The 23831-nt window shown below is 43.3% G+C and overlaps 1 protein-coding gene across 2 annotated transcripts in view; it reads right to left on the reverse strand.

The window, feature by feature from the left end:
- Positions 1–2028: 2028 nt before the first annotated feature.
- ZWINT (ZW10 interacting kinetochore protein) overlaps positions 2029–23831 on the reverse strand; it is a 37164-nt gene continuing 15361 nt past the window's right edge. Inside the window, exons 2-10 of one of the 2 annotated variants that reach the window (XM_077476568.1) lie at positions 21886–21982; positions 19166–19283; positions 18284–18450; positions 13191–13211; positions 12963–13099; positions 10978–11134; positions 9374–9513; positions 3483–3642; positions 2029–3406 (exon numbers count right to left, since the gene is read on the reverse strand). In XM_077476568.1, coding sequence (XP_077332694.1) covers positions 3335–3406; positions 3483–3642; positions 9374–9513; positions 10978–11134; positions 12963–13099; positions 13191–13211; positions 18284–18450; positions 19166–19283; positions 21886–21982 — 1069 coding nt within the window. In that variant the 3' untranslated portion in view covers positions 2029–3334. The remainder of the gene's footprint in view (positions 3407–3482; positions 3643–9373; positions 9514–10977; positions 11135–12962; positions 13100–13190; positions 13212–18283; positions 18451–19165; positions 19284–21885; positions 21983–23831) is intronic. The other variant, XM_077476576.1, reaches the window with a different exon arrangement.

Here is a 23831-nt window from a genome sequence, read left to right on the forward strand (position 1 = left end):
CTATGCTGTGGCCATGTCCAATCCAGTGGGAACTGCTTTACTAAACCTATGGTTGATCCATGGTTGCAACATAACCTGTTGATCAGGCAAGACTGCCACATATTCTAGGACTTATACTTAAAGAATGTAAGGTGTTTTTTGCAGGATTAGAAGCAGAGGCCCCAGACCTTTGAAGGTCTTCTGAGAAAATTTTATGATGAACCCCCACTAAGATCCCAGCCAGAGACCATGTCAAAGTGAACCACAGCAACATGGGGTGAATGTACAGTTTCCCCCCATTTTGGTGTGACTCATGATCTGTTGTACAGACTAACCAAACGGGTTTATCTTATGGCCGCTAAACAGAAGAACAGGTTTTGCAACTGTTATTGGCTCAGAGGATACTGGGAAACCAAGGGCTTCTGCGAGTCCTGCCCAACCTATCAAATAACAGCCCTGACACCCAATTTTTTATGTCTGTTGGTACCACTCCCAATTATCAAAGCACTCTTTTATCACGTAGACTTGGAGGGCTCCATAGTCAAGTCAGCTAGGGGACAGCAATATACATCAGTGGCCCTTGCCTATGCCACAGGATTTTTAGAAGTAGTTACACATTTTCACAAGAACAGGGCTCCCATCTGAGATCCTGGCCAATCAAGGCAACCCATTTATGTCTAAGGTTTTCAAAGAGCTCTGTAAATTATTTAAAAATTAATCACTTGCAGACTTCCCTGTATCATCTGCAGACTGAGGAGTTGCAGGAAAGATTCAACAAAAACCCTAAGGGTTTTGTGCTCAAGAAAAATATAGGGCGTAGCCTCTTCTTGCCATATGTGACTGTAGTGGAACAAATGCAGGACCAAATGGTAGACCTTATGCCTATAGTCAGGGAATATTTGCAGGCTGCACAAGGGCCTCAAAGTCTGTTATAAAATCGGCTCACCAAGGTCAGATCGGGTCCTGGTGCCAACAGTGGCGAGCAAATTCCTAGCAAAATGACAGGAACCTTTGAGATATTTGATAAGGTCTTCCAGCCCACAAAGAGAAAGCCCTACCCCAATCTAAAAAACATTGACAGTAGTTCAAAAAGTTAAAGTGTAGCAGTAGCAAAATGGAACTTGCCAGTTCTGTAATCTTTTTGAAAATGAAGTCTCCAAACTGGACGTAGTACCCATATGCCCCTAGCCAGTGTGTGTGTTGCAGCATATGTGGCAAGACAGCCTGGGGTAGGGCTAAGAGGGGATTCATTTTAGAGGGCACATACTGCCCTACAGCCCTGCCTATCAAACAGGAAAGCACAGAGATGGTGGTGCTGCTGCTCTGAGAAGAGCCATTTTCAGGCTGAATTTTGGAAAAAGTTGACATAGCGCTGGCTTGTATGCCTTGAAGTTTTGTGGTTGGCAAGCCTGATCTTTTGTACTTTGCATCTATGCTGAAGCAAAGCACATATCTGCCTCTGTTTAAAGACTCTATATTGCACTGACAGGAAGCTGTTACACATTTGTTTGCAGTGAATCAAAAAGGTAAAGCCTGTATTTGTTCTGTTTGCTGATCACTAGAGCATATTTGCGTACACACGGTTAAAAGTAGTTCTAAAGCCTTAAGAATTTTTACTTTATATGCATTTAAGTAGAAAAATATTATCTGTGCTGCAAAATCACCCTAGCCCCCACCTCCAGTTTTGATCTAGCAATGTGCAAGAAAAAAAAGCACCCCCCACCCCCCCCCCCCCCTCCATCGTTGTTTCCCTGCTCACTGGAAAGACCGGTAGCAGGAGCCATAGGATGCCTGGTCTGGGTCTAGAGATGCAGAAAGTGGTTTGGGAGCAAGCCTGCATGGGTGCCCCCGTAGAATGTGGATTTTTATGGGGGCCCTTGCCAAAGAGGAGCATCAGCAGTGGGACCCCAGAAGAATAGGACTGGGGCTGCTCTGTGCAACAATTTTGCACAGAGCAAGTAGAACACATTTATTTTTTAATAAAACACATTGTCACTTTACCTGTGTATTGACTGGATTTCATGCTTGAAAGAACAGGAACCAGAGGCATCAACAGAAACTGATATGTTTATTAGTCTGTATTTTGCTACACTTACTTTATATAATAAAAATAGATTCATGACAGGTTTGCCATATTCATAAGGAGGAGTTTATATTTCCATTCTTATGCCTCCCACTACCAGAGTTCATGGACAATGCAGTACTTCTGGGTATGGGGAAACAAGTGACACTCCCACAGTACATCTCAGGGCCTGATGGACCAATTGCTGGCCTGGAAATAGGCTTTCACTGACTAGGTGAGGAACAGGTTAATTTTAAAGCAAGTCTCATGGTTTAGGAACTGCTACCTGGTCAAGTGCAGGCACAGAGGTACCCAAACATACCTGCAGCAGCCTCAAAAGCCCCTTTATTATTCAAGGATATTCTGATGGCCAAAGGCTCCAGTACTACTTGGTAATGGCGAACCTCTCCTTTCCACACATTTTGGCCTGTTAATATGGGCCGTTTCTCTGGTCAGTAAGAATGTATTGAAGGGAACAAGAAAACTGACACCATCAGAAAGTTACAGAACTTTGGTGACCACAATAGAGGTTAACAGACAGGCTTTGAGGCTGCTGCAAGTATGCACATCTCTAGGTGCCTATACCCGACAGCAGTTTTCCTACATGACAATATAGATCTGTAAAAAAAAAAGAACAAAAAAAAAAAAAAAAAACACATACTCAGTCTTAAATTCCAGTGGCTATAAAGCATTTTGAAATCCAATGATCAGAATTAATTAGCACTGTTCCTGTGACCGGATTAATTATTTCGAGTCGTAGTAGTTTCTTATCCGAAACATACGTGGGTCTGAAATCCCTCTGTGCATTAATCCCAGTCACCACCCTCTCCCATCTTTACAACCTTTAATCCAATTTGTCCAAGCTTGCTCCTCGCCGTTGGCTTAACCCCTCAGTGCCAGTTTTTTTGCGCCAGTGAAGAGCAGAATCTGGGATTGAGTAGCTCCAGTGTGCCAAGCTGGGGAGTTGTAGAATTTGCTCAGTCAGGAAGTTTAATTGAGCATATAACAGGATCTCCTGTTTGGCACATACTCAGCTACATGTCAGGAAGGCTGACAAAGTCTCCTGTGCTGGGGTTCGGCTGACACGGCTGTTCATTGTTCTGGTGCAGAGCGACACAGTAGGAGTAAATCCACTTTAGTCTCATAGCATTGTTGCTCAGTCTCTGTATGTAATGGTAGCAGTAAACATAAGAATTTTCAGTTCAAGATCAACAAATAGACATAGCTCCTCCTTTTTTAAATGGCCGTTGGACTATTACTGATGTCTGTTCTGTACAAGTCGTATAATCTGACTCATCTGCCAAGCTGGTGTAAAGTCTGCAAATATTCCAGCCATGTGGTCAATGATGGGTACTCACCCGGAGGCTAAGAAAAGAAAATAACAACAGGTATTAGGCTCAGTTATGAGAGACTACATTTCCTATACAAGTTGGATTGTTACCTTCAAGTTACTGGAAGAAGCACCCATCTCTGATTCTTTGACAGATAGCAGTTTGACTCGTCCACTCTGAGGGTAACCAGGCTCCACGTATAGAGTGTACTGTTTGCTGTCTTTCAGTAAGAGGACCTGTCGTTCCACTGGGAGCCAGTCAATGGAAAACCTAGGTGATAACATCAAAATATGAATTTAAAAACTAAAACTTCAAAATGCAAGGTTAGCCTCTAACATCCTTGAATGTTAGATAAAACCTATTTGATGGGTCATGTTGAGGCTAAAAAGTCTTCACACATGCATCTGCCAAGGTAAAGTTCATCTACAAAAACTAAAAGTTTCTCTAAAAGAAGCAAGTTACCTCTTAAAAATTAGAAAAAAAAACAAAAAAAACGACCATTACAATTACCCACTGAGCTGGGTCAGCACACCGACAACTAGTACTGCCAACAATCTGCTGATGAACCAAAACACTCAACATGAGAGCACACCTGTTGCGTAAAAATACAGGAGCTGCTATGGCTAGCATTTTGTAGCACTTACCTGGTTGTCACACTAATGATCAATTTCATTGCGGAGTTAAGCCACTGATCTAGTAGGTGAGGTAAAAAAAAAAAAAAAGAAAGAAAAAAAAAGACACAAGTCCATCAAGTCCAAGCTACGAAACTAGCTCCTGATCATCATCTGGGTCACCAATTTAACAGGTACTGAAGCAAGACCAGAATCTTATCCAGGTAATTAGATAAAGTATGCCTGTTAACTGCTTTAATATTGGGCAATTTCAACCCCTTCCTGCCTAGGTCAATTTTCAGCGCCGTCACACTTGACAATTGCACGGTCATGCAATGCCGTTCCCAAAGGACATCTTTTTTTTTCCCCCCTTACAAATATAACTTTCTTTTGGTGGCATTTAATCCCCACTGATGAGTCGGAATGATGGGCACTGATGAGGCGGCACCAATATCCTGCACTGATTGGGAGCACTGATTGGTGAAACTTGCTGGGGCTGCACTGAACAGTGCCCTGATTACCTGTACAGTATCCCCTGCGAGGAGATGCAGCTGATCGGCTCGCCTCACACTGTCGGTGTGAGGAGAGGAGAGCTGATAAAAAAACGGCACTTATGCATGTACATGTGATAGGCTGTGTCCAATCACATGATTAAAGAGCCAAGTCATTGGCTCTGTACCAAGATCAGAGTTGCGCTGTGTACCCGCGCAGACGCGCGAGAGCGGTGACACTGAGGGCGAAGTCAGAGTGAGAGGGGATCATGCCCCCTGTAATTTCCCTATACGGCAGGTGGTTAAGGCCTGTTGCACATGGGATAAAAAAAAAAAAAAAAAAAAAAAAAAAATTATATTATATATAATTAGAGTTTACTGATCCGAAAATGAGACCACAGTGCCTTGCGAAAGTATTCGGCCCCCTTGAACTTTTCAACCTTTTGCCACATTTCAGGCTTCAAACATAAAGATAACATTTTTATTTTTGTGAAGAATCACCAAAAAGTGGGACACAATTGTGAAGTGGAACGAAATCTATTGGATTTTTGAAACTTTTTGAACTAATAAAAAAATGAAAAGTGGGGCGTGCAAAATTATTCGGCCCCCTTGCGTTAATACTTTGTAGAGCCACCTTTTGCTGCGATTACAGCTGCAAGTTGCTTGGGGTATGTCTATCAGTTTTGCACATCGAGAGACTGAAATTCTTGCCCATTCTTCCTTGCAAAACAGCTCGAGCTCAATGAGGTTGGATGGAGAGCGTTTGTGAACAGCAGTTTTCAGCTCTTTCCACAGATTCTCGATTGGATTCAGGTCTGGACTTTGACTTGGCCATTCTAACACCTGGAATACGTTTATTTGTGAACCATTCCTCTGTAGATTTTGCTGTATGTTTGGGATCATTGTCTTGTTGGAAGATAAATCTCTGTCCCAGTTTCAGGTCTTTTGCAGACTCCAACAGGTTTTCATCCAGAATGGTCCTGTATTTGGCTGCATCCATCTTCCCCTCAATTTTAACCATCTTCCCTGTCCCTGTTGAAGAAAAGCAGGCCCAAACCATGATGCTGCCACCACCATGTTTGACAGTGGGGATGGTGTGTTGAGGGTGATGAGCTGTGTTGCTTTTACGCCAAACATATCGTTTTGCATTGTGGGCAAAAAGTTTGATTTTGGGTTCATCTGACCAGAGCACCTTCTTCCCCATGTTTGGTGTGTCTCCCAGGTGGCTTGTGGCAAACTTTAGACGAGACTTTTTATGGCTATCTTTGAGAAATGGCTTTCTTCTTGCCACTCTTCCATAAAGGCCAGATTTGTGCAGTGTACGACTGATTGTTGTCCTATGGACAGACTCTCCCACCTCAGCTGTAGTTCTCTGCAGTTCATCCAGAGTGATCATGGGCCTCTTGGCTGCATCCCTGATCAGTCTTCTCCTTGTCTGAGCTGAAAGTTTAGAGGGACGGCTAGGTCTTGGTAGATTTGCAGTGGTCTGATACTCCTTCCATTTCAAAATGATCACTTGCACGGTGCTCCTTGGGATGTTTAAAGCTTGGGAAATCTTTTTGTATCCAAATCCGGCTTTAAACTTCTCCACAACACTATTACGGACCTGCCTGGTGTGTTCCTTGGTCTTCATGATGCTCTCTGCGCTTTCAACAGAACCCTGAGACTATCACAGAGCAGGTGCATTTATACAGAGACTTTATTACACACAGGTGGATTCTATTTATCACCATCAGTCATTTAGGACAACATTGGATCATTCAGAGATCCTCACTGAACTTCTGGAGCGAGTTTGCTGCACTGAAAGTAAAAGGGGCAGAATAATTTTGCACGCACCACTTTTCAGTTTTTTATTTGCTAAAAAAGTTTAAATTATCCAATAGATTTCGTTCCACTTCACAATTGTGTCCCACTTGTTGGTGATTCTTCACAAAAAATTAAAATGTTATATCTTTATGTTTGAAGGCTGAAATGTGGCAAAAGGTTGAAAAGTTCAAGGGGGCCGAATACTTTCGCAAGGCACTGTACATTGTTGTCTATGGGACATTGCACACAGCTGAGCAAAGATCAGCAATACATCATTGAGTATAGAACAGTAAACAAAACTAGCAAACGTTACATTGGAGTGCACTAATTCACTAGTTTGTATTCTAGCTTGTTTAAATGTTTACACGAGTATATTACAATGTGGTCAATGAAGAAGGATTTTATTCGTCTATACACTTACGCACCTTTCCTCACCTGTACTCATTAAAAGGGCTTCACACAGTTTTTGGCCCCTTGCACATGAGTAAATATCAGTAAACTATGACAGCCGTGTGCAATGGGCCTTAGGGAGATAATTGGGAACAGATCAGTCTTAACGTGAAGCCAGTGCATGTTATCCAGAATTGATGGAATTCGTCATGTACCATGCCCAATCAACAAACTGCTAATGCTTTCCAGCAAAGACTGCATAAGTGCTGAAGTTGGAGTGCTATGCGATCTTCATTGACCAGACCAAGATCCTCGTATGTCTTCTTCCTGAGACTTGTCAAATACAATTGCCTCTCCTTGATGCATCACCAAATTCCATCCCTCACAGAAGGAAATTATTTTGTTTGTGAGTAGCTCTGTGAAGAGCACCCTATATTGCTTTAGTAAGAGGAGCTCACAGCTGATTTCTTAAACTATATGCAACTTCTCCACTGCTTAGTTGGTCTGTCTGAACCCTTGTACTTCTGGGTATGGGGGAGCACGTGCCAGGACCCTTTCCTCCCGAGAAGTGCTGCTCAGGACAGAGAAGCCAATCATGAGGCCCAAACAAACACTTTCATGTAGGGGAGAGGAGAAGGTCACATCAAAAGAGACTCCCTTACCCCCAGGGAAGCAGTACTCAGCCATAGCAGCCAAACACCTGTTGCAATCACTTATGTAGGGGAAAGGGGTGAGAAGGGGGGAGAGAAGGGGTGGGGGGGGGGGGGGGGAGAAGGTTGCATCCTCAACACTGACTGACAGGTAGCTTATACTGGGATAAGACAGACAGTTGTGGGGAAGGGACTGGAAAGCAAGCATCAGTGGATGGAGAGTTGGCCTGCCAGGAGAACCTGAACTTTAATGGGCAAAATGACAGTAAACCTGTCATGAAAAAAAGATCCAGCTACCATGCTACCCTTAAAAGTGTTGGTTAAGTAGCTGTCTGTTAACCCGCTTTGTCAGTGTCCCAGAAGTATGCAGATGTAGGACAAAAAAATAAAAATGGGCTATTATCTGCACTCTTGATATGGGTCAAAAAGGTCAGAATGACAGCTAAGCAAGTAGCATTTTCTTGTTTAAATGTTTTATTGATGTATGCCAGAGTACAAAGATAGAAATTCAAGTCAGAAATAAAATAAAAACCACACAAGCCGTCAACATGTACCTTACTATAGAAAACAGCAAATATGAAACAACCATTCAGATATGCAGAGTAATAAGACAGAAGACTTGTGTCATAAGAGGGCAGACAAAAGTGGCCTAGTTATGTCTAGGCTAAATACAGGAAGGTTGCACAGTATTTTTAAAAGGACTGCTCTTCAAATGCACCAAGCATTATTTTGAAGGCATATTCTCTTTTTAATCATATTCCTTTTTTTGTACAACAAAAATTAGATTTTCAAGTTTTACAACAGAAAAAGGCTAAAGGGATTGTAAAGTGAATTATTTTTTTTTTTTAATATAACAAACATGTTATACTTACCTCCACTGTGCAGCTTGTTTTGCACAGAGTGGCCCGAACCTGCTCTTCTGGGGTCCCTCGGCGGCTGTCTCGGCTTCCTCCCGCAGGTGCTTCTCACGTTCATGCAAGCTCCCTCGCATGGAGAGAAGCACCTGTGGGCGTGCTCCCGTGATACAGCCGGCGGCTATAGCCGCTCGCTGTATCACACGGCCCCGCCCCCCGTGTCAGTGGATGTGATTGACAGCAGTGCGAGCCAATGGCTGCGCTGCCTTCCATACATCCGCTCCGGCCAATCAGCAGCCAGGCTGAACGGTGGAAAGGACGGAGGGGGCGAGCGTGGGATTTTCGAGGGGTGAGGCAAGTAAAACGGGGGGGCTGGGGGCGCAGGCACTGTCAGATGTTTTTTCACCTTAATGCATAGAATGCATTAAGGTGAAAAAACATTTACCTTTACAACCTCTTTAATTGCAATCAATAGTACAGGGAAAGGGCACTAATAAATGGGACAAGAAAAGCACACTGTATCAATGGTTACAAGTGCATGATGGTGAGGTTAGAGGCAAAACACAGGACGTGCATGAGAATCTCAGTTGAGAAGGGGGGAGAAATAAGAGGGTAAGAAGGATTGCCTGGAAGGAAGAAAGGGGTGAAGGAGGGGGGAGGGCTGGGGGAGTCTCTCCCACAGGGTTAAACAGAGAAATTGAGAGCAAGGTCCTGTCCACAGTCATCTGAATATCATAGGGTATCCAAGAATCCCAAACATTAAGAAAGATGGCGTGTGTGTGTTCTCTAGAATGGAGGCGAGCTTCTCATGTACCAACCTGCCCACGAGCCTCTGACACACTTCATTAAAACTGAGAAACAGTTGCATGCTCTAGACAGGGTTTGCCAGGCAGCTAGGAACACGAACCCCATCAACTTCCTTTGGCTCCTAGTCAATGATGGAATTGGTTAGTGCAAAAGAGTCTCCCAGGGGTTTTGGGTTTAAAGTGTTAAAGGACTGATCTGATCATGTTCTATACCAGTGTCCAAAACCTAATTGACTTGGGGGATCACATACCCTTTGAACAGAAATCCACCCTATACTGGGGTAATTTTAGCATGGCAATGAGTATCTTTATAAAAACACCACACAGAACACATTTGGTACAATGATCAAATTGGGGAAACAGAAGCTGAACAATGAAAATGTATAATATTACCTGTCCTGCAACACTCTCATCTCTGCCAGTAGTTGGCCATGGTTTCTATACCAACACTGCAGCTCCAGGATAACAGATGTGATATGAGAGGTGGCCCCATGCTGTAGCTCTGGGGGTAGGCCAGGCATGGAATCTTCAGTCTGCAAAAACAACGCATATCAATGTGTATTTTTCGGCCATTGACAACTGAGACAGAGCTATCCCATAGGATACAGCCTATCAAATCAGCAGGAACGATATCTAAATGACTACTGGCTCCTTGCTGAAATAAAAGTGGCTTGCTTAGCCCTGAAAAATCAGTCTCCATGTGGTGGCTGCTCAATGTAGTCTGCACATTTCTGTACCACTTTAAAGTGGATTTGATGTTTTGGGGGCATTTGGGGCTTGTAAGCAAACATTTTTTATCCTAAGAATAGAATCCTCGTCTTACACTTATCTACGCCCAAATCATAAAGAGAGATAGTGCTTTATCTTTTAAAACAACCGGCTTATTAAGCACCAGGAAAATATGTTTGTTTTTATAATTGGTGTTTAGAGTGCATCAAAGTGTAAAGAGCATTCAGTCCTCACACTGCGGGTTTAAGACAGACTATTTCCACAGTATGGTCACAATGCGCGCCTGGAAATACTGTGTCTTATGCCCACATTATGAGGACTGAATGCTTTACAGTTTGTGCATTCTAAGCACCAGAAAAATGTGTTTAATAAACCAGTTTTAAAAAAGATAAAGCACCATGTCCAGCTTTCTCTTTAGGATTTGGGCATATGGAGATAAGTGTAAGAGAAGGAGGATTTCAATCTTAGAATTGCCAGCAAAGTAGTGACACAGCATAGAACAGATCCCCAGAGAGGGACAAAAGCGCATATAGAACATTGGTTGGTCTTATCCCCCAGGTGAGGGAATTATCACTAGTACATGTACACATGGATGACTGGAGCACATAACACCAATTAAATAAGCAGCCATTTAGATATGTGACCATAAGCCTGTTTTTTTTTTTTATGAAAGATGGATTATTATGCAAGCAAATGCATACCAAAATTACACTTTATGGACTGATGCAGTTTTTTTTGTTTATTATACATGTTTTGATAGGATATGCTAAATTTGGAAATTGCAATGCAAACAGATGTAAGGCTGGGTTCACACTAGTGTGCTTTGAGAGTGGGTTTCCCTGCATCCAATTCGCATGACAGGAGATTGTTACCGGCTCCAGGTCAGCTACGGAGCGGCTTACACACAGAGTCCTGTGCGTCCTTGGCTCTGTTTCAGGGCCCAATTCAGGCAAAAATTCAGCCCCAATACGGAAAACAGGGACGCACTGAACTCCTGCTGTGAGCTGCATCTGGCTTAGATGTGAACCCAGCCTAAAGGGATACCAACACATTAGCATTTGGGAGCATGGCACCACTTTTGAATAGAATACTACCACAGCTTGGCACTAAAATTTTCATTAAGTATTTGATACAATTTTCCCCACTGGGGAACCTCCCCCAAAACTTGCTACTGCTTTCTAGCAGCACAAAGACATCCAAAAAGCCTAAAATGTTTGAAGCCTACATCCTCTTTGTAATGGCCACATTGCTCATCATTTGTCTCTCACCTTTATGTGAAACTGTTCTGATGTCAAGTGCACATTAATCCTCAAAGGGGCCACTGCCGTTTCACCAGCATACAAATCTAGAACCATCTCCTTGTCCTCAACTGACACCAGTGACATTCCCTGAAGTGTCCTCAGGAGCTCAAGGAGTGAAGAGTCCCTAGGACAGAACAGATTGCAGATAAGTCTAGAGCCTAGATCACTATATAGTGTGGACAGACATTTTATAAAGGATGTTAAAACAGTTTCTTCTCCATTTGAGACCAAACAAGGACACATTCTCTTCTTCCTCCACCCCCCCCCCCCCCCCCCCAAAGTAAGGAAGCGGAGAGGGGATAGCGCCTCAATTTGCTGACTGTATCATCAACTAGGAGATTTACAATGTACTTCTGTCCAGCTAATAAGTGTTAGACAGAACAGGAAGATGGGAAATCTCCCCACTAGAGACACAAACCAAAATTACTGTATTATCTGACAAACAGATTCTAGTCCTTTACTACTAACTACTATAGAAGAAAAAAAAAAAAAAAAAAAAAAAAAGGTCCTGACTGTAACTGGACTTAAAGTAGAACTAAAAAGGCAAAACATCCTCATTTTGGATAGAGTAAGGGAGGGTGATACCAGTCTTTAACCATCTGTGTCTCATTGGGGAGATTACCTTTCAATGCCTGTCCCATAGCCAAAACATGAAGTAGGAGGAAATCCCTGCAAATTAAGGAATCCATTTGGGCCCCCAGAACTAGTGTCCCCATTGCAGTGGCGGCTGGTGCGCAATATCCGAGGGGGCGGGGCGGGGGGTTGTTGCAAACCAACGCCATCCCCACCACCCACCCCCTGGTGGGAGACAAGGCTGTTACACAAGCACCCCCATCCCCTTAATGCAGGGAATGCAACCTGCCCCCCCCCCCCCCCCACAATGGACAGTCTCCTTTCCTACCCAGGATGACACTCCGAGCTCCCCTCCCTGAGAGCTGGGGAGTGGCGGATGGCTGAGCCGCTGTGAGTGAGCCATACATGGTCAGTGGCGGCTGGTGGGTCGGTCTTCCCTGGCTGTGCTCTCCTCTCTCCTCCTTGGTGAGGTGGGGGGAGGTGAGGTGGGGGGGGGGGGGGTAGGGCACCCATGCACTCCTAATGGATGGGCCGCCACTGCCCCATTGGAAGAATTTCCCCTCAATTACTTTTCTGGGGACAACCTAAAATTTGGGATTTTTTTTCATTCACTTTTGACAATAACAGTAAACAGGACAAATAGGGTGAATCTATGGGGGCTGTAATCTGATGGTACAATCACCTCTAGGTGAACCAACTGTGTAGTACAAGGGCCTGTCTGAGCAGATACAGATTGATTAGATAATTTAAAGTAGGCCCTCCTTTTAGGTGAAATTATTGGATTGTATAGTGTATTGTGAGCTTGCTAGTCAAATTGTATTTTAAGTCCACTCAAGACAGTTCTTCCAGTGTTGCTTTTTGCCTTTTATTCTAACTTATTCCTCTTACTTTTGGGATGTGATAGATTCTGACTCCAATCAAATGCAGATAATGGAGTCGTCCTGTGTCCACTTCAGCCTTAGGCCTCGTTTACACTTTGTCTGGAAAGCGATCTGCGGTGGATCACCTTTGCGCTTTGAGTGGCAAAAGGGCAGCTGACAGGCATTCAGGGAGGAGAGAAGATGTCATCTCCTGGATGCCTGTTTTTTCCTGCCCTTTTAAAACAGTCAAATGGCCATTTTCAACGGGAATAACACACCGCAAGTGCAAGCCTAGTGCTTGGCTCGTGGTTGCGGCTCAGCCCCATTTACTTAAATAGGTTGTGCTCATCTGATGCAACAAGGGAAAACATTTTGCTGTGCCCCAAAGCATCACGACTACGGCATCTGTAGACCCCTGCAAAGCTACCTTTGTAGGCTGGGGGGGGGGCACTAAAAACTTAGCACAACCACCCACCCATTTTTAGTTTTCCACAACAGCTAGGGTAAGATAGGCCTTACTTGTTAACAGACTGAATCCAGCTTTCTGCTGATTGCTCCAGTTTCTCAACTTCGACTTTTAGCTTCTCAATATGGTCCTGACACTTCTGTACCACCTGCTGCTGCTTCTGTAGCGCTTCCTCCAGCTCCTGCTTAGCCTGGGAAGAAATAAAAGGATGAAGAGGTTAGAACGAAGATAGAATGCAATATTAAAAAGAGACAAACATGCAACAGGCAGAGCCAACATACCTGTTTTTCCATAGTTGCTCTCTAGATGACAGAAGGAAAGCAAACAAAAAAAAAAAATAAGATTAAACTGCATCATTTTCTTTAATGGGAGGACAGAGTCATTGTATGCTGGGTCAAGCCATTTTCTAGTTTTCCAGTTTACATGAACACGTGTAGGGCCTTGATTTAATCAAAATCTTAAAAAAAAAAAAAAAAAAAAAAAAAAAAAAAAAGGACTGCATTTCTCTTATAAACACACATATTTGGTAAATCTACTAGTATTTAACAAAATGAAAAGAAAAATAAATAGAGCTACAGTTCATTGAGGAAACCATGAATGCCAAACATGTACTGTGGCATACTGACGCAGAGCATGATCCCCCTCCCCTTGGAGACTGGGTCACACTGCAGCATTCTAACATAACGACCCAAACAACTCCAAGACAACCACTGCCTTGCTAAAGAAACTTAGGGTTGGATGGACTGGCCAAGCATGTCTCCAGACCTAAACCCTGTTGAGCATCTGTGGGGCATCCTCAAATGGGAGGTGGAGGAGCGCAAGGTCTCCAACATCCACCAGCTCCGTGATGTCGTCATGGAGGAGTGGAAGAGGACTCCAGTGGCAACCTGTGAAGCTGCTCTGGTGAAGTCCATGGCCAAGACACTTAAGGCAGTGCTGGAAAATGGTGTTCACACAAAATATTGACACTTTGGGCCCAATTTGGACATTTTCACTTAGGGGTGTGCTCACTTTTGCTGCCAGCGGTTTAGACAGTAATGGCTGTGCGAGTTATTTTGAGGGGACAGCAAATTTACACTGTTATAACCGTTTTACATTCACTACTTTACATTGAAGCAAAGTGTAATTTCTTCAGTGTTGTCAGATGAAAAGATATAATAAAATATTTACAAAAACGTTGGGGCGTACTCACTTTCGTGAGATAGAGTGTGTGTGGGGCAACACCCACCGGTGTTGGGATTTAAAATAGGAAGGTCTCTGATGGAATGTTACACAAAGCTAGACAGCCTGAGGAAGTGCAGGGATGCTCGCAACTGTATGGTAGCTGCTGCTGATCTATATGGACTTGAAGACTACAGTAAATTTGCAATTGGAGAACACGCCCCTTTGACGTTTTTTTATCGGATATCGGTGGAAGATGGGGAGCCCACCTTGACATTGCCCCAGTTGAACTAAGACAAGAGAGGGAAGTAACCCACCCAACGTTTTGATTTGGAGTATATATTTTTTTCCCATACACACAAAATCTGGTAATCTCTTTAATTTTTCTTTTACAGTGAAACCTTAGTAAACGAGTAATGCAGTTAACAAGCGCTTAGAAAGATGAGCAACTTTTTTTTTAAATGCTGACTGTTTGCGAGTGTTGTCTCACAAAATTAACAGAATTCAAGTCAATGGGGTGTGCAGTACCGCATTTGGCCAGAGGTGCGGGGGCGCAGGTGACGTTCGGAATCACTTGGAAACTGAGTATTTCTGAGTGTTTCCAAGTTCAGCCGAGCTGTCCGAGTATTACCGAGGCTCTCCGGCACACCCCACCTCTGGCCACATGCGGTATTGCATACAATAGAAGTCAACGCGGAACTAAATTATCTTAGTTTCCATTGACTTCTATGGTGAAACTTACTTTGATATGCGAGTGCTTTGGATTACAAGCATTCTCCTGGAGTGGATTATGCTCGTAATCCAAGGTTCCACTGTTAGAGGTAAATTCACTAAGAGTTAAAGAATGGCAAATAACGCATGCGGTAAATCAGTTGTGAAAAGTTAAATTCACCAAGAATTTAGCAGTCAACAACAAATGCGGTATTTTTCCAATAATCCAAGCAGTGTCTTTCCCATGTGGAATTCTGTTGCCTGAAAATAGCTGTTAAAGCGGTTTTGTACAGAAAATTGCAAGTTCATCTTATTCAAATGGCTTTGGAACATAGATGCAGTTATGACCATTGAAATAAAATAATATGCAGTATTTACCTTTTATTTTTAATGTTTATGCTGACTTCCGGGCTCTCCTCCCGTGGGAGTAGGCGTGTTTATCGGCTTTGCAATGGTCCCTGGGAACTTTTTTAGCCATTTCCCAGGAATCAGTGGGGGACACAGTCATGCCGAAATCTCGTGAGATTTCGGAGGAGGACGCCGGTCACGTGACGAGGGCATGTCCGAAATTGCCATTTTGAAAGTGGGCAGGCAGCTCTATCTGCCATTACCACTATAGCACATGATGCAAGAGGAAGGAAAACAAAGAGGACACTCAATGAGCATGTGCGAGATGGAGCGGTGGATGCTGGGAGCTCAGCGTCATCGCATCCAGGAAGTAAATGCCTGTGGGCTTCAAACGCCCACAGTGAAAATGGAAACCGCCGGACTGCTTTTTTAAAAGTTTTCCTTAGCAATGAAATCGTCACGCCGGGGGTTAAAAAGACGCTGATCGTGACTGCAAAGACACCGTAGGAATCGCCCACCAGTGACACAGGTGACACAGGTAAAAAAGAAAAACGGCAGCGGAGTCCCGCTTTAAGCTGTGTTGCGCTCCTTGACTAAATCCATCATATTTATTTTTTTTGTAAATATATGGCCTACTGGAGCTGTTGAAAAGTGCTCTTTAGATTGTTCTAGGTTTTTGGCCCAATTCTGTGCTGCTGCCTATGTTTATGTTTATATTGTGGAAACTAAAGAAAAAAACGTGACTATTTGTAAAAAAAAAATGTCATGTTCCTATTAAAGTTTAACTTGTTTTAATGGTGTATATATAAACAATTGCATTACAATGGCCACTTCAAGTGATCACTTCCAGCTGGAGTAATGGTCATGGTTTACATACTCCATTGTTGCACTTTTGTACAATTTGTATACAAAGGTAAATTTCAGTCGATGTTTGTTTAAATTTGCACTGCACGGCATGTTTTTTTTATTTATTAAATCAAAAAACACTTGTATACTCATGATGTATGCCACATTAGTGTGTCCACTATTGTGGAACAGGGTCAGCTTTGTGGATCCTTTGTGGGTGGAATTAGACCCCTCTGAGGGTAGTATTGCACCCCCTTCCTGTGGGTTTGACAAGGCCCCTCTTTCTGGTACTGCACTGGTTACCGCCACCAAAAGAGTGGTAAATATTGCACTTTTTTAGTTCCAGTTTAATTTGTGAATTAAACTTAACAGATTACCACACCATTTTTTGCTACATTTCCCAATTTTTTTTCATTATTTACTGCAAAAAATCTTTTAAATGAATTGGACTTGACCACATTATTCTCAGAATGCAGGGATCAAATGTGCGCTGCGCTCAGAATGCAGGGAACAGGGGGAGGGAGATATGTAGGGTGGTAGAGGACACTGCTATGGGGGTGACCCTGCACATAACAGTATCCTCTGCCCTCTTCACATCACCCCTAGCAACCAAATCACCAGCAGTTTAACGTAAACAGTTCTTTTGGTCTGGTTCCTCCCCCTGCTCTCAGTCCTGAGCCGTTTCCTCCCGGTCTCTGCTGTTCACTGATAACAGCGTCAGAGGAGACTGCGGGAGGGAGAGAGGGGGCCGCGACACAAGGCGTGGAGGAGCCGCAAAAGGAGGCTGGGAGCAATTCAAGGACCAGCACCTAGAAGGTAGGGGTCGTGGCACAGGAACCTGTCCACGGTCTACGGGTTGCAACCCCTGATCTAAATATTATATATGGTCCTGATGAAGTGGGTGTCCCTTTGAAAAACAGATCAAACAAACTTTTGGATCATTGACCTACAGAACTAAAAAAAAAAAAAAAAAAAAAAAAAAAACTCTACACCAACTTTGTCATGTTCTGTAATGTACGGCATATACAATATTAAAGTAGGTTTTTAAGAAAGTTTGGGGGGGGGGGGGGGGGGGGGAATAAAATAAAACACACACACACGTCTGAAGGTGGTTCCCAAAGGATATATTTAGTTTTGGTTTTTCTAGGTTGGACTGTCTAAAAATAGGACTTTGCTCACTTTGGGAAGAAGCTTATGGCTACAAGACAGGATGTGATGGGAATCTCCATATCAGGATACAAACAGCATAAAATAGCCCAATATGGGTTCTATGCTTTCCTTACTCTATCCAAAATATTAGGCCCAGAAGGTTGAGTTCAGGGTGCTGCTTGAATGTTAAAAGACCTACCTTACTTTTCTGCACAATGGTTCCATGCAGCAGCTAGGGCTAGAAAATCTGATCCTCCAAGAGCCATTCACACCGCGTCTTACTAGGAGCAGCAATGATAACACAGAATGGGATCTTCAAACCACAAGCCATTAAAAAGCACCTGTCAGGTTCTCATTAAATTGATTGCAAAACTTTGGTAAGCTGGTAAGGGGAGGCTGGAAATTTAGGCTGCAGGTATATAAAGGGTAGGACATGGAGAGGCAATTTCATGCTGCTGCAGTAACATCTATGGAAGCTTAGCAAAGCTCATACAGTTGAACAGCATTGTGAGCCTAACCCTCCAATTGTTTCATATGCACACAATAGGCCAGGACTTTGCAGCCACTCTCTACAATAGTTTTCCTACATTTAACCACTTAAGGACCGAGCCTCTAAGATATGTTGTTTACTAGTTAAAAACAGTTTTTTTGCAAGAAAAATTATGTAGAACCCCCAAACATTATATATAGAAATAAAAAAGCCCCTTTCAGAGCTATGGGTGGAAGTGACGTTTTGAGGTCGCTTCCCCCCTGCAATGATATGGAGACGGGTGGGGGAACATCTTTCTTGTGTCAGGCCACAAGAAGGCTCCGAACACCTAGACCCCTGCCGACGGCTCCGGTAAGCGGCGGAGGGCACCAGAGAGTGGCGAGAGGGGCCCTCTCCCACCGCCGATAAAAGTGATCTCATGGCGAATACGCTGCTTTTATTGCTCACTGAAGAGGAGGATACCAGGGTTATGGCAGCCAGCTGCTGCCATAACAACGATAGTACTCTTTAAAGTACCGACGTATAATGACGGTGGGCGATCCAGAAGTGGTTAAAATAGTGTATTTAATGGCAGATTATGGTAAAACAAGAAAACAAAACTGGCTTTAGTATTATGTATCTAAATACAAATGAAACCAGCTAACACAGGCTTCCCTTTTTTGTCCTGACCTTGTCTTGGTACCTTTGAAGACTCGCTTCTAGTTGGTTTTTCTTTTCCTGCAAAAGTTGAATCTTCTCGAGCAGTTGGGGTAGAAGTTCCTCCACCTCCTTCACTTTATTCAGGTACTCGGATTTCAGCCCTTTCCACTTCTGTCTCACCATCTCTCTCTCTTCGTCTGAGAGAAAAAGGGAAAAAAAACAAAACAAACAAGATTAAAAAAAAAAAAAAAAAAAAAAAAACTGCCCTTTCAGCAGCGCTCCAAGCTCCTTCCTTTGATTGCCTGGAGCGGGCGATTAAGAGTGGCAAAGCTGCCTGAAAGCAAATTCCTTCACCAATTTCTACCGACACATTCACCATTCTTACTTCTGGTGGCTCTCTCCCCTCCTACAAACTTCGGCCGCCCATAGACGATTCAAACCATCTATGGGCAGGCTGAATGTACCAAGTCGATCAACTGATTACAAGCAGCCTACCAGATTTTACATGCGATTATTGCTATCGGCAGGTATAGCCGCTAGCAATAATCAATGTCTTCTTCCAGTGGGGACTGCTCACCCCCCTGGTAGAATACAACGGCTTCACGGGAGGGATTACCCCGTCAACACCGTTCATGTTGCAGGAAACAAATTTGCTGTGTATGGCCTTACCAACAGTTCTCTTCCCACGTTTCCTCAGTCCAAAACCTTTGGTAACGCAACTCCACTTCATTCTTTCTCTCTATGGGATTGTAGAATGCAGTAGTCTCCTTCAACATTACCCGCGATTTGTGTCAGCTACAAAACTTTTCCCCATTGCCCCAAATTTAGAACTGTACTATGAGTTACAAATGCATCTTAATTCAACTATAAGCAAGATAAACTTGATGCCAGAAGAGGGATTGGGGGACTCACTTAGCAGTTCAGGATTAGATTCTTCCCAGCTAACAGTGCTGGCTTCTTGCAGGAACTCCAGCAGAAAACGCAGAACTTGCAGCTGGTTGCACAGTATTCTTTGTTTCTTGCATCTTTTCTAAAAGACAGGGAGGCAATGCAACATTAAAAATGTGTGCTACATCTATTCATAGTATCCATCTGTGATTCCTATTCTGAGGGTTCACATAAATGTAAAGAATGCCATTTGTGTGTGACTTAATGTGTAGCCTATTCTGATAAACAAAATGGTCATGTATAGTGCAAGTTATTAGTGCAGATTTTTATCTTACATCAAAATTTTAATATCCTTGCTCTATGTTCTATCATTAAATCTTATACATTAGCCCCTCAGGCCAGGTTCACACTGGTAGGACAGTTGTACCACTTTGGATCCAACTTTGCCCTGCGTCTTGAAGCCTGACATGCGTCCAACGTCAATGTACAGGGATCTGACAATACCAGGCACTGTGTCTGGTATGAATCTTTAGGGGAACTCCAAGCCATTATAAAAAAATAAAAATACTACTATCTATATCTATATACACACACACACACACACACGGCATGGGTTCTCCCTCCAAGAGCATACCAGACCCTTCAGTCTGGTATGAATTTTTAGGGGAATTACCGATACTGAAATAACGGTGTTGGGGTCTCCCCAAAATCCATACCAGACCCTTATCCAAGCACACAGCTAGGCAGGTCAGGAAAGGGGGTGGGGATGAGCGAGAGGCCCCCTCCCTCCTGAATCGTACCAGGCCACATGCCCTCAACATATGGGGGGTGCCCCCTACCCCATTCACCAAAAAATAAATAAAATAAAAAATACACATTATACAGATTTTTAAGGTAATTTATTAAGGCAGCTCTGTCATCTCTTCCCCCTCTTCTCCACTCTCTGGCTCTTCTGCCTCCTCCACTGACGTCTGCCGGTTCTTCTCTACTATCTTCTCGCACTTTTGCTGGGTTTTTTCCCTCTGTTCTTCAGATTTTGACTCAACGCTCTCATGCTGGGTGTGCAATGCGCCACTACTTATATTGGCATGGGCGGGGTCACCAGGAGATGTCATCTGGAGGTCCCGCCCCTTATGACATCACCACCCGGGCATGATGGGTGATCCTGTCCCATGCAAACATAAGTAGTGGCACACCGCGCACCCAGAATTAGAGCGGAAGAGAGCGTCGAGTCAACATTGGAAGAAAAACAGAAGGAGAAGACAGCAGAAATACAAGTGACATTGCAATATCTTAGACCCATGAACCTCCCAATAGCAACAATGTCTGTTTTAAAAATACAGTCTGTTAGTCCATGTGGAAAAATTAATATTATAAGAAAAAAAAATAGTTCATAACACTTAAGGCCGCCATCATATAGGAACAAAAACCTGGTTCCAAGGTACTGCAGAAAAACACAAGGAGAGAGGCGCCTCCAAGTGTGGACGTTTTGAAACTTTGACAAAGCATACAGTTTATGAACTTACATTTAAGTGATAACAAGCATATTGGTCCCAGCAAAGAGTCCTGGTGATGCTCCTACTTCCTGCTCCCTCGATCTTCAACGCTCTGACGCTGTCTGGGTAGGTGTCCTGTTCCTGACCAGCTGCTGCAGTTGTACTGCAGCAGAATAGCATGGGCAGGCGAATCGCCGGTATCTTAGGTTGCTTCTTCAGGCCGCGCCGCTCTCCCCAGGAGCCAATGCACGTGACTGCCGGGCTCCCGCAATCATTCGTGACACGGCGAGAAATCCCGGTTCTCTGAGGGGAGAAGAGACAGATTGTCTGTTCCTACAAAGTATGAACAGCGATCTGTCATCTCCCCTAGTCAGTGCCATCTCCCTTTCAGTTAGAACACACTAGGGAACAGTTGACCCCTTGTTCAATTTTGCTTGGTTACAACGTAGCATGACCACACAATTGTCAATTAAAGCGACGCAGTGCTGAATCACAAAAAATGGCCCGGTCATTCAGCAGCCAAATCTTCTGGGGCTGAAGCGGTTAAAGTTTCAAAACATCTACAGTTAGATGTGCCTCTCTGTTTTTCTGGAGAAGATAGAGAAGATCCAGCCAAAGAGCAAGAAGATAGCAGAGAAGACAGTGGACAAAGGGAGAAGAACCAGAGGGCTACAAGACATCAGCGGAGAAGAATACGCATGCGCCGTAGACAGCGGGGCCCGTTTTTGGGCAAATATCTCCTAAACCATATAGGTTTAGGAGATATTGCTTGGACCTACAGATAAGCCTTAATCTAGGCTTACCTGTAGGTCAAAGTGGTTTGTAAGGGTTTACAACCACTTTAAGGCTGTGTTTTTTACCGTTGTGTCACACACATACACGTGACAGTTTGTTCAAATGCATCGCCCCACATGGACTATTGCAAGACCTGTTGTAATTTTTGCACCATGTGGTATACCATTATTGGGTTTTTGTAACAAGGGTGTAGAAGTGGTTTGATCAGCCAAGATGTTATATACAGGATTATTTGAATAAAATAATTTGATATTTTAATGATTTTGAAGTTACTTTTGACTGTACATAATCAGTCTTCTATGCACCTATGAAGTCTCAACCACAATATGGTTTCTTTTGATGTGTTTGTTATAAAGGATGCTGGCATATTGCAGCATTGAATAATCCGCTTTCATGAATGTTAAGATGCAAACACTTATTTAAAGGCTTCATTTAATTGAAATTGTTTCTTACCTTAGAATAATGAACCAGGACTTTAGCCGCGACTTCATCTCCCTCCTCCTTTTGGTAAATATTTAAATGTGGTTTACTGGCAATGGAATCCAAAATCCTGTAAAAATAAAAAAACAAAACAAACACACACCAAAAATAGGAGGTTAACCAATATGGGTTTTTCTCTGGCCGATGCCCGATATATAATGCCGCATTATTTATTTATTTTTTTGGGGACGATATGTTAGATTTTAAATAAATTAAAAATCAGCCTAACAGACACCTTTCACACTGGGGCATTTTTCATGTTAAAAATAGCACCTGTAAAGTGCCTGCAAAACGGCTCCCCTGCAGTCTGTGTGAAAGCCCGAGTGCTTTCACACTGAGGCTATGCGCTGGCAGGATGTTAAAAAATAAATAAAAACAGTCCGGCAAGCAGCACGTTTGGAGTGGTGTATACCGCTCCTCCACCACTCCTGCCCATTGAAATGAATGGGCACCACTGCCAAAGCGCATGCCACGCAATTTGGCAGCGGCGCTTCACGGGTGCATTTAACCTCTTCCTCAGCCGCTAGCTAGGTTATAAAGCGTCCGCTAGAAGCCGAATAGCGCCGCTAAAACTAGCATTTTACTGTCAATGCCTGCTCTGCTCCAGTGTGAAAGTAGCCTTAAGTCAGGGGTTGACAAAATTTGCTTGGAATCTAGGAGCCAGCTAAAAAAGTTAGGAGCCAGGTCCGTGACGGCGATCTGGACCTGTCCCTGGCCTGACATGGAGACGAGTGAGGGGAAGATAGCCCCCAGCCCCCCACCTGTCTCCAAGTCATTGCCCATAGCTCTTAGAGGGACATTTTTAAATTGCATTTTAGTGTAAATATGAGATGTGAGGTCTCTCTGACCCCAGATCTCATATATAAAAGAGGACCTGTCATGCTTTTTTCTATTACAAGGGATTTTTACATTCCTTGTAATAGGAATAAAAGTGACACACATTTTTTATTTTTTTTTAAAAGAACAGTGAAAAAAATTAAAATAAAAGTTAAAATAAGAAAAAAAAAATGTTTTAAATGCGCCCTGTTTTGCCAAGCTTGCGTGCAGAAGCGAACGCATATATGAAAGCGGTGTTCAAACCACACATGTGAGGTATCGCTGCGATCGGTAGAGTAAGAGCAATAATTCTAGCCCCAGACCTCCTCTGTAACTCAAAACGTGCAACCTATAGAATTTTTTAAATGTCGCCTATGGAGATTTTAAAGGGTAAAAGTTTGTCGCCATTCCATGAGCGGGCGCAATTTTGAAGCGTGACATGTTGGGTATCGATTTACTCGGCGTAACATTATCTTTCACAATATAAAAAAAAAAAAAAATTAGGCTAACTTTACTGTTGTCTTTTTTTTTTATTAAATAAAAAAATTTTCCCCAAAAAAAGTGCGCTTGTAAGTCCGCTGTGCAAATATGGTGTGACAGACAGTATTGCAACGACCACCATTTTACTCTCTAGGGTGTTAGAATAAATAATAATAAAAAAAAAAAAAAATATATATATATATATATATATATATATATATATATATATATATATATATATATATATATATATATATTTTTTTTTTTGTTTAGGGGTTCTAAGTAAAGGGATGGAGAAAGACTGGCAGGCAATCTGATTAGCATTGTTGGTTGTAATTCCAACGGCCACCACAAGAGGGCGCCAGATTCCAGAAGGAACCATAGGATCACAGAAGGCCTCAAAGCCGGGGGCTCAATTACCGGCCGCCTGCGGCGCGGCCCGACGCGATCGCGCGGGGGGGGGGTCCACGGAGACGGGATACCCCCAGCTATGCTGCCCCAGGCGCAAGGTCGCTGATTCTAGTCGCCAATGCGACCTGGCGACCGGGTTTTGTCGAGCACTGCCTTAAGTAATAAGCGATACAGAAAATTCCTTACATTTAAATATTTATTAAACAAAACAA

Source organism: Lithobates pipiens, unplaced genomic scaffold (genome assembly GCF_037356315.1).
Source record: "Lithobates pipiens isolate NorthernLeopardFrog02 unplaced genomic scaffold, aLitPip1_a1.2 Scaffold_1, whole genome shotgun sequence".
NCBI lineage: Eukaryota > Metazoa > Chordata > Amphibia > Anura > Ranidae > Lithobates > Lithobates pipiens.